The sequence below is a fragment of the Physeter macrocephalus genome, chromosome 12 (assembly GCF_002837175.3).
Source record: "Physeter macrocephalus isolate SW-GA chromosome 12, ASM283717v5, whole genome shotgun sequence".
NCBI lineage: Eukaryota > Metazoa > Chordata > Mammalia > Artiodactyla > Physeteridae > Physeter > Physeter macrocephalus.
Genome location: NC_041225.1, coordinates 64,416,352 through 64,428,173, shown reverse-complemented (window position 1 = coordinate 64,428,173; position 11,822 = coordinate 64,416,352). Strand labels below are relative to the sequence as shown.

At 41.4% G+C, this 11,822-nt stretch overlaps 1 protein-coding gene across 5 annotated transcripts in view; it reads right to left on the bottom strand.

Moving 5' to 3' along the window:
• Window positions 1–5,922: 5,922 nt before the first annotated feature.
• The window catches only part of PPP1R21 (protein phosphatase 1 regulatory subunit 21), a 61,395-nt gene continuing 55,495 nt past the window's right edge, over window positions 5,923–11,822 (bottom strand). For all 5 annotated transcript variants that reach the window (XM_007118264.2, XM_028496752.2, XM_007118266.4 and 2 more), the window contains 3 exons: window positions 10,020–10,118; window positions 8,882–9,010; window positions 5,923–6,603 (listed from right to left, as the gene is read on the bottom strand). In XM_007118264.2, the coding sequence (XP_007118326.2) occupies window positions 6,574–6,603; window positions 8,882–9,010; window positions 10,020–10,118 (258 nt within the window). In that variant the 3' untranslated portion in view covers window positions 5,923–6,573. The remainder of the gene's footprint in view (window positions 6,604–8,881; window positions 9,011–10,019; window positions 10,119–11,822) is intronic.

The following is an 11,822-nucleotide window of genomic DNA, read 5'->3' as shown; positions in this document are numbered from 1 at the left end:
CCATGGCTCACGGGCCCAGCCGCTCCGCGGCATGTGGGATCTTCCCAGACACGGGCACGAACTCGTGTCCCCCGCATCGGCAGGCGGACTCTCAACCACTGCACCACCAGGGGAGCCCAGTTTGAAGCCTTTTAAGAGCTGGGAACAACTGCCAAGGTCAATGCTGCATAGAACAAAACTGCACATTTTTCTGTCTGAGGATTTTTATTACGAAGAAAGCTTTAATTCATGGTCATTTGGAGAGAGCTTTTTGCTCCAAATTTTTGGTGGCTTTCTTAGCTAATTGGTTCCTTACTTTACTTATTCTTTTCTCACATTTTTGTTTGGAAATAGTGCAGCCAAGTTTTTGTTTTGTTTTTAGTGGACAATGAACTTGGAAAGTTGTCACGTTGTTAAAAAGTATCTGTTAGTATAACTGATATAGTTTCTTACCAAAAGCAGTGGAGAATCCAGTTTTATCAATTTGGAAGTGAGCAGTTCTGCTTATAACAGCATAATGGGGGGGTGGTGTTTAAAAATGACATAACAAGACACATGCTATTTATCATAGTTTCTCAAGCTGTGCCTGGAGCATCTTATCCCTTGACCCAGGCCTGCTGCAGAACAGAACGTGAACAGTGCCCCCTGGAGTTGTGCAGCCAGCAAAACTACCTCCCCACCCCATCACATCTCATTAAAGAGCCTTTCTTTTAATTTGGAATTTCTTATAGCATAATCCCAATTTTGATTAAAAACATATATATGCATGAAAAAGAACAGGAATAAACAAAAATATTAATAACTGAATCTCTACAAAAAGAGATGTGTGCTCTTGACACTTTTCCACATTTTCCAAATTTTCAACAAGAAGCATGCAGTATGTAATGAAGAAAAAGTCGGAAATGTCATTTCAGTAAGTTCTGAGAATTCCGTCTTCTCCAGGAAGCAATGAATGATTAATTAAAAGCCCTTTTTCTTTTTTTCTTTTTCTTCTGCTTCTACGTGGACTTCAGCCAAGGCTCGTGGAGTGAGAGAGAGTTATTTTAAGAGCAGGAGACACTTGATGCCTGGGATGATGAGGCAGGGAGATCCCAAGACAGCAGCAGTGCTGCTGGCCGAGAGACCAAACAGGATAGCCTGGAGCAGATCGAAGGACTCTAGGAGAGACTTCTTTTTTTTTTTTCTTTGGCCACACCACACGGCTTGTGGGATCTTGGTTCCCCGACCAGGGATCGAACCCAGGGCCCCGGCATTGAGAGCACTGAGTCCTAACCACTGGACCACCAGGGAACTCCCTAGGAGAGACTTCTTGAAGAAGACAAATTCAGCTAAACACCCAATTGAATCTGACCACACTGAGACAAGAGTTATACACCTGGGAGAGAATTTAGGAATAAATTAGTTATAAGCACCATGGAAGACATAGATAGATGGATGATAGAGACAGACAGACAGGCAGGCAGGCAGGCAGACAATTATTAACTCCAGGGAAGACAAAGAGTTGTACAAGGAAAAGTCATCATAGTACATTACATGACCCAGCTACCAACAGCATTTAAATAATCATATTAAAGTATATATGCAATATCGGCCTAATCAAAATGTTGATGTAACTAGTTTGAAGAGAAGACAGGAAAACAGAAAGCATGTACAGGTAAGTGAGTAGCAGGGAGAGGGAGGAAGATGAAACAGAGACAAATCCTCATCTTCCAACTGCGAAGTCAATTCAAAATGCCTAACTGGAAAAGCAAAAGTAGCATGCCATTTGGAAATATGGAGACAGATACCAAAACAGTGAAAGTGCTTTTCTCTGGGGAACATGAAATGGGGGGAGGAGCAGTAGACTTTTTTTGTTTTGCCTTGTTTTTTCTTTGTAATAAGTATTTTTAGTAATAAGTATTTTAGAACAGCTTGACTCAAACTGAGTTTGTAACTTTGGTCAAAATACAGACATTTAATAAAAGATGTTACAGCCTCTATGTATTATCTCTCACTTGCTGCCTTGTCTGAGACAAGCCCAGGGCAGGATGGATGACATATGGCAGTTTGTAATTATGCATTTTCACGATCACTTTGTTGCCTCACTAGCAGACTATAAGCTCTCAAGGGCAGCCAGCATGTCTGTTTTGCTTATCACAGTCTCATCAGCACTGAGCACTCAGAAGGCACTCAACACATACTTGTTGAGTGAATGATGAAATGGGTAAGGCAGACTTAGAAGTTAGTGCTCACCATCTTTACAAAAGTATACATAACCGAAGTGTTTACAGGGGAAACGATCCAATGTCTGGGACCTGCTTTAAAATACGCCAGGAAAAGAAGAATTGTGGGAAAAAAAATGAAACAAGATTAACAAAATGTTCATAAGAAGTGATGGGGACATACGGGTTCATACTAGTCTCTAGTTTTGTGTAGGTTATAGAAAATTCCCTTAAGAAAAGAGAAATAACAATGAAGGTTGTACAGAAAGAGGATTATAAGGAAGGGGCAGCTTCATGGCATAAATTTATTAAATTCAGAATTTGGTAGTTGGGAAGGTTTGTGTAACGGGGAATACATAAATAAAAATAAGGGTCACACAGAGAAAACCATAATTCAAAAAGACGCATGCACCCCAATGTTCACTGCAGCACTATTTACAATAGCCAGGTCATGGAAGCAACCTAAATGCCCAGCGACAGACGAATGGATAAAGAAGCTGTGGTACATATATACAATGGAATATTACTCAGCTATAAAAGGGAACGAAATTGGGTCATTTGTCGAGACATGGACGGATCTAGAGACTGTCATACAGAGTAAGTCAGAAAGAGAAAAACAAATATCGTATATTAATGCATATATGTGGAACCTAGAAAAATGGTACAGATGAACCGGTTTGCAGGGCAGAAATAGAGACACAGATGTAAAGAACAAACGTATGGACACCAAGGGAGGAAAGTGGCGGGGGGGTGGGGATGGTGGTATGATGAATTGGGTGATTGGGACTGACATGTATACACTGCTGTGTATAAAATGGATGACTAATAAGAACCTGCTGTATAAAAAAATAAAATAAAATTCAAGAAAATAAAAAAATAAGTGTCAGAGAAGAAAAAAATCATGTCAAAAGCAAACCTTGTACCTGGGCCATTAGCCCAAGAAGCTAAATAAATGCTGAAAGAAGGGGTAGGGATACTTAATGAAGACATGGGAAGGGAAAGTTGAATGAAGTACAGGAGTTACTGAGAACTTTAATATTTTATCCTCCAAATATATACCAACAGTGCCTGTAGGAATAGAACTGAATGCCCCCAATGTAAAAGGCTCACACCACAGCAGTGAATAACCCATGCTCTGGAATCAGACTAGCCTGGATCTGAGTCCCGGCCCTACACGTACTAGCTGCGTGACTGTGGGCAAACTGCTGAGCCTCTCTAAGCCGTAGTTTTCTGTCTATACAACGGGGACAGTAATAGCACCAATGAGATACAATTATTGGAGGTTCCAATGAATTAAGTCCTGTCAAGTCTTACCCATGCCTGACTTAAGCAAATGGCTAACAAATGGTGGTCACTATATGCCTTGGCAAGGGATTCTGCCAAGAGAGTGAAGATCTTAGCAGTTAAAAGGGGACAATTTTGCCAGGAAACCAACTGCACCCTCTACAGTCCTGCCCTGTCCCTCAGGGAACTCTAGGAAACCTCCCAGGGGCACTGACCCTTACAGAGTGGCCGAGCAGTCCACAAGCACGGCCTGCAGGTCCGTGGGACCAGCCACCAAGCAGGGCGATAAGGGTGCCTGGTCTGGGAGCTCTGGCAGCTCATGGCTGGTGGGAGATACAAGTCTCAGCCACCAAAGCCAAGAGGGACGCAACCCAAGGTTCACATTTTCTCTATAAATGTGAAAACAGGACAGGTCCACGTCTCAGGAGAAGTGAACTTAGAAAAACAGGCCCATGTCTCAGGAGAAGTGAAACTCTTCCTGACCCAGAGGTCTGAGGAGTTTCAGAAAGGCAGAGAGAGAGTACACTGGGTGCTTGGAGGAGAACGAGGAGAAAGTGAGCGACGGTCAGCGTACATGTCTCATTTGTACACACTACAGCCAGATCGCGCCGAGTGGGCAATGAGGGGCCACTGTGAAGGCCTTCTTTCCAACAGGGAAACAGCTCTGCAGAGATATGTTTCAGAAAGAGTCTGGTAAAAGGGGCGGGAGGTCTTGAGAACAGGAAGACGAGTCATCCAGACGGTAGGGAGCCAGGACTTGATTTAAGGTATCAAATAAGGAGAGGTTAGAATGGAGAGATATGCAAAGGCAGGCAGGAAGATTCAGTAGGACAAGATAAGCAAATGAGATGTGCCAGGCGAGGAGCAATCCAAGGTGATTCCAGGTGTTCAGCTAAGTCACAACCAGGTGGAAGCTAGCTCGACCCTCCCTCTCAGTCAGGTTTGTTCAGGTCAAAATCCTTGGCTTCACCTTTGACTCCTCTTTCTCTCACACTCCACATTCCGCCCAGTCAACATTCATTCAACAAATAAATGCTCACTGAATGCCAGGCAGTGTTCCAGGTACAGGGGAAGACGGCAGTGAACAAACTAGACCAAAAACCTGCCTTTGTGGAGCTGTATCTTCTAGAGGTGGAAACAGGCAATAAATAAGATCAATAAGCCAAGCATATGGTATGTTAGATTCTGACAAGTACGGTTGGCCAAAAAGTTCGTTCGGGTCTTTCCATAAGATGTTACAGAAAAGACCCAAATGAACTTTTTGGCCAAACCAGTATTAGGAGTAAAACAAGGCAGAGAAGAGTAATAGAAGTGTACGGGGGAAAGAGTTGCAATTTCAGCAATTCCTATCCACTCTCTTCAAAATAAATCCAGAAATAGACTTCCCACAACTTCCACTGCCACCAGCACGGTCCAGGCTATACCATCATCTCTCAACAGCCTCCTGTTACTGCAACAGCTCCCCAACTCGTCTGTCTGCTTCCGCCGTTGCTCCCCTACAATCTATTCTCAGCATAGCAGCCCACAATTCCACTAAAACATAAGCCAGATGAGGTCACTCCTTCATCCCAAACTCTCCAAACGAGGAATAGAAATGGACCAGAAATTCCAAATGCAGCGTCACAGAACACTGAAGGTCTAGCAGAGGCGGGAAGCTCTAGGTTTACGGTGGAGCTAATCAGCATGGTGCTTGGGGGCTTAGGTGCAGCTACAGTGAAAACAGCTGGTTCAGTTGATGGAGAATTAAAATGAGCAGGTCACAGAAAACGGAAAGGACAAAGGGCCTAGGGACTCAAAGGGCTGGGAGGATGGGACTGAGTTGCCTGACCCAGAGATCCCCGAGACAGGATTCAAACACTTTCATACTGTGAGGACTGGGCACAACCACCAGTCTGCCTCTACAGTGGCACAGAGGCCAAGGAGTTGGCCTTTATGTTGAGCACGGAGGGAAGCTGGTGATGAGCTCTCAGGTGAAACAGAATAAAGCATTTTGGAGGGTGACTAGCAACTACCTAGAGAAGAGGCTCAAAGGAGATGGAGCTGCAGGCAGGGAGGTGAGGAAGAAGGGGTTTCAGGTCTGCGGACCTAGTCTGGGGACTTGGACCTGGAGTGAAATGGGCATGTGCAGGAAACTCAGAAGGAAGGAGCAATATATTTAGAGACTTGGGGATGGAGGTGCTGGGAGAAATTTCACCCCTGAAATATACACTGAAATGACACAATGTTTATGAAAGAAACCAAGAGGAGCCTGAAAGGGCTCAGGGTCCTTGCTTGAAGCATGGTTACAAGTACCTTGGGAGGTACTCAAAGCCTTAATAAAGGATTAACTGTACGATTATTCCAATTCGGGGGATTAGAAAGATTATATCAAAATCAATTGGGATTTGGTAAATTTTGTGAAGCTTACTTTAATAAGTTTTAGTTTCCTTCATCAGATTTTTCATAGAGAGACTGAAAGTTTGATATAAGTATGAATTTATTGACATCAATTTCCTTAAGCCTATTATTCCAACACAGAGAGGGTACTGAAGAGCTGAAGACAATGATAATAAAGCCACAAGATCTGAAGTTTTCAAGGCTCACTCCCTCCAGAACAGAGAGAGAGAGAGCAGGAGAGAGGGAGGGAGAGAGAGAGAGAATGAACAAGTCTTCAAAAAGAATTGGAGACTGCTTTCAATTACAGCAAGAATTAATGACAGTTTGACAATTTAAGCATTTTATCCAGAAACACATACCTATTCCACAGATACCAAATTGATTACCATATCACTGAGTTTGAAAATATACAAAATATTTGTTGTTCTTACATACTGAAATTAAAGCCTAATTTTAAAAAGTGCACAGTAAAAACAGCATAAGGAAACCTACAATATCCATGGTATGTGTACTGTTTTCCGTTTTACTGTCAACATCAAATTCTGGATTTACCTTACTGGTTACAAATATATTTTAAATACTTCAAGGCCATTTACAACACTGACTACTTTACTAGGTCCAACAACACTCCAGCTTCCTGAAGGCGGCCAGTCCTGGACATGGAGTCTCGGCCCCGCAGCTCCGCGCAGCAGTAGCAGCTCTGCAAAGAAGTCACCAACCAGCTCTCTGTAAACTATCGACTCTTGTTCTTTTTAGAATTCCCCTGTGCAAAGAAAAATATCAACAATAAGAACGCCAACCTCTAGAAAAATCATTCACGCAGTTTAGACACCAAGCTGTCTGGAAGCCATATTTCACTGTGGAAAACTTTAGTTTCCAAGAGCGAGAACGGCTGATAACCTTGCATCGCTAACTTTTATACAGGAATCACAGAGCGGTTTGTTACTTTTAACTCTCCCCACTTTCTCCATCCATGAACCTTATTCCCCTGGGGTCTGAGAACAGGCAATAAAGAAAGAAAAGAAAGCTATCTTGGATTTATCAAACCTCAAATATTCATTTTGTTCCAAAGACAATGTAGTTTATGATTTCATAAAGCTGATAAAAAATTTTAGCCTGAACATGTTCCTTTGCTGTTGAAATAAACACCTTTTAAAAGGTCTTAATAGGTACTAATTTTGAACATGTGCCAACTAACACCCCAATGGTAATGATTACTGTCAAGGGGAAGATCAGATACCAGTTGAGAACAAGTTAGAGAGAAGATGTCTTAACTTATTCCCAATTCCCTCACATATGGAGATTTTGGACTTTCCAGTTTTATGTAACTTTTCTTCTTTCTGGAGAGGTTCAAATTCCTACATTTAACTATTACATATAAATACTTTTTTTCATTAAGCAGGAAATGATTGCAGAACACACACATTAAGAGCAAGATCATAGCAAACAAATGGTTTCAGGATGTTTACTTGGTATCCAATGGACACCATGTCAACTCAGCCATAAGATGATGCTATAGCAATTTAAATGACTAATAAATGGGGAGGTGTGCAAAATATAGGAACCACAGAATGATCAAAGAAAGGTTAACAACAGAAACTACAAAGTGAAGAAGGATCTCTAACTCAGTGTTTTATTAATGACAGATATTCTAAGGACTAGATTAAAAAGTTCTAAGAGGGCTTAAAACTTCCCTCACTTCTAAAGTGGCTGCAATACAATTACCTTTGGGACAATGAGCTTTGCTATACCCCACAATGACCCTTCTCAATTCAGAACCTAATGCCTTCTGCAGCTCTGAGGTCTGAAAACTTTCCCTATAATCACTGCTACTTTTTTTCAAATGTTAGGTGCTAAAGCAGGCTTTCTCCTACTACTCCCACTAACACACGTGCTTTCTACATGAGTCGGCTATTGCCCTGATGGAATATCAAGAGGCCAAAAGGGTTAAAGGAGGCGTTCTCCAAGAGGACCAACACTCCACCCTCTACCTCCAAGCTCAAGTTCCTGAAGCACAGGTAACTGGAGAACCCGAATCAGAACCACACTGGCTGGTTACAATCATCACAAGATGTCCCAGAAAAGCATCACAGACATTCTCTGAAGCAGCCAGAGGCCAATCAGTAACACGAAACTACACTGAGAAGCAAAATTACATAACACAGATTCTAGGGCATTGACATGATATATTTTCCAAGGAGATACCAACTGAGAGGGATGCTGCTCTGTACCACCACTGGCAGATGCTAAAATGAAGCTATGGTTTGTTCATCTCTATGTCTTCCCCAGTGCCAGCACATGGCAGGAACTCAATACACGCCTGCTAGATCGGTAAGGGGCAGCAGTGGATTTCAAAGAGCACAGGCTGGAGACAGTAAATCCAAGCTGCTGGTGGCAGAGTATTGTCTGAGTTACCAAAATATGCCAAGCATCTGAGATGATGCATGAAACCAACTCTCTGGCCTCTTGAAGCTTACCTTTCATGGTAAGAGTATATACATTATGATACAACAAAGAGACATGATACGTGGATATGCCCTTCAACACAAAAACATTACCAATATCTACTGACCCCAGCCTGGACAAGCAGAGGCTTTATGGGAAATGAAATCTAAGAAGTCTTGGGAATTAAAAGGACAAGACAGTCCTAGGTTATATGAATACGTATGAGAATACATTTGCTAAAGAAGGTTACTCTTCAACAGCACCATTTTAGATTCACATAGATAGAGTAATCCCCATCATAAACCCCCCAAGAATCCTCCTAACTAACAGAACAGTAGCAGAAATTCCAAAAATGCCCAAAATGCCAAAAAGCAACGGTCACAGTGTTAGGGCCTCAGAGGTCAGACCTCCTCTCAACTTATAACTCAATCAAAGAATCTTCATTCTACTTTCAGATAAGAAGACAAGTGAAATGATTAATAAACACTTCAGATCTCTTAACCTTTTGTTCATGAAACACACAGCAATGAAATACCTTGTATTAAATACATTAAATATTAAATATTACACTGCAGAGAGACCCCTTCCTCCCTTACCTTACTAGACATCTTTAGTGTGTCAATCTCTTCTCTCTGTTTAGATAGTGTCTCGTTCATGCTGCACAGGTGGTCGCTCATCATACTTAACTGATCCTCATAACTCCTCTTGGTCGTTGTCAGCTCATCCTAAATGGCCAGGGAAAAAAGAAAAGAGAAAGCAAAACCCCACTAGTCATACCACTCTAAAGCTTTTTTAATTTAGGAAAAAAATGTTTGCAAAGTAACCTATCAAGATGACCTATCTGATCAATTAATATGAAGGTTAAGCCACAGGCCTAACAAGAGAGCAAAGTTAAAAGAAACAGGGCAGAGGTTTTTCTCAGCCTTCAAAATATGTTCGGAATTTCTTTGCAAAAATGAAAAAGTTTCCTCCTATGCCAGGTATAAAAATGTCACAAAAAAACCAAGAGGGCTATACGATCTTTCTCATTCTCTTTGGTTTTCCTGAACCTTAGGTGAGGTGGGGAAGGTGATCTCTGGCACATTCCCACTACCCCACACCTTGACGGCCCTCTGGGCAGGGCCCTCCCTGGAAGAAGCACCTTCCTCTCTCTTTCCAGCTCTCGGGCTCTCTTTGACCTTTTAAAATCTAATCCTGTGCTCCTAGCTAATCTGATAAACGAACTTGAAACCAGGAGGAAGTGCATGAATTATTTCTTTGCCGGTATCACTTCTATATTTAATAGGGGCTTTCTGGAAGCTAGGCTTTAAAACAAAGCAGTGAGTAAGGAGGAATATTTTGCAGCCCTACCTTTCAGTTTATGTCAGTTTTATGAAACAGTAAAGAGAACGAACAGACTCACGTGAACAGAACAAGCCTCCCACCCACCATGACAAGGATTAACTGGGAGAAGGAGAAAAAGGAAGGACTTTGGGTAAATAAGTACTATTCAGAGAAATGCTGACTACAAAACTACTTACAATTAAAATCAAGTCAGAGCAATAAATAATACAACTACTTCTTGCCTGACATAGATGAGATGTTACTTTAAAATGAGTTAGAAATAAAATGGTTAGAAAAATGTTATGTCTAGAGGTCAAATGCCACCATTTGAGAAAGGAAATGCTGATTTTTTTGGCCCAAGAACTTTCAGTGAAAAAACATACTAACACTAGTTAGGTAGCATGAACTCACCTGAAGTCTGCTGATGTTCTGACTGGCTACTTTCATCTCTTCTGCCAGTGCCTCTTTAGACTTTTCAGCCAAGGCCAGTCTTTTAGAGAGTGCTCGGCACTGTTAAATCAGAAAACATTCAATTATCCCAGGGACCGTTTCCCCAAAGCAAATTTGCTTCAGGGAAGGTTACTAGAAAACAATCCCCCAAACCGAAAGTACTTCCTCCCTTCCTTCCACAAATATCTACTGAATATCTACAGGCCTTGTACCACACACTGGAGCACACAAAAGAAAGATGTGGTCCTCACTCTCATCACTTTAATAAGGGAAAAAAAGTCTACTAACCCAAGCTCACTGATGTTTTTTCCTAGCTCTAGCCTGATGACCAGTGGCTACAAAACCACCAGAAGTTTCTACATTTACCCAGGATTCATTTACACCCACACTGGATGAGAAGGGAAGGGGTTATTTCAAAAGTGATCAACAGCATCATGCAATATGAATCCTAAGATACTTTTCTTGTGTTTTAAGTCCTTTATTGGAGACCATATCACAGGAACAATAAAAGCTTTACAGCCCCACTCTACAAATGAAAAAAAAAAGTGAGTGCAGAACTTTAAAGATCCCACTTGCTTTCTTTGGGGATTCTAACCAAGGCTATCCAGAGACAGAGTAGATCAAGAAGAAAAAAGAAAAATTCTATTTCATACTATTGTTCAAAGAGGGCATGCCATTAAGAGGATCACTAAATTTTCTGATGAACCATGAGATTGACAAGGAGGATCTGTTAAGACATGTTCGAATGTTATGTCAACATCAGATGCTCAGACTGACCATTCCAGTAAAGAAGTACAGAGGGTTACCACTTCCTGTTTACAGACAAGGAAAAACTAGAACAATTTAAAAATTCTTGCATTACAATTGTGCTGAAAGAATTTACTAAGATAAGCAAATCTCTTGGAAATAAAACAGCCTCAGAAATTCCCCGGTTACTCATTTCATTCCTCACAAGAGAATTTCAGGAAAGTTCAGCCAACCAAATCAACCACCCTCCTTTAACCACACATCTATCTGTGTGCTCAGCACTGAACCTGAAAAAGAGGGAGAGAGTTTTGCAAAGCACGGGTCCTCACGAGGATGACAATCAAGTCTAAGAGAGTAACTCAGAAGGCAGTTAGGGATCCAAACCAGGCCACCATGATGTGCTGCGTGCACTGAGTGGTTGGGATGGTAAGCACTGCAGCAGTTCTATGGTGAGTCGTCCAGCTTGCCGTCCTCCCCGTTTTCTACAGCTCAACAGCTATCACTACCGATCATCTTATCAAACAGGTATGCATCACTAAGCTAGGCACATCATTTATTTCAGCAGGAGAAAAGAAGCAAAGCCCCCCTCCACTCTTAGCAACTGGCTTCCTATCAACTTCTCCGTCTCTGTAAAATAGGAGAAAATCACAAAGTCGCATCCCAGTGAAGGGTGTTGTCTTTCCTTTGTCAATTTCTTTAACAGTTTAAAGCATTATAATTCTCCATCTAACATCTATAACTAACCTTTCAATAAAAAGTTTCCCATCAGAGACCTTACAGGTATTCTTATACATTGAGCGACATCCATTCTATCTCATCATTTGTTTCTCACTTTTTGTTATCTGTAATTTCTTCCTTCATTTTCTCCCCTTCTCATCAATGAATTTGTATAATTTTATTATCCTGTATAGTGTTTTTCTAATCCTCTTAAGAAAATGAATTATTTGGTGAGGGAAGAAGAAAATGTAACAAAAAGAAAGATTTTATATTTTTTAAAGATTGAAAAGAGGTTACATT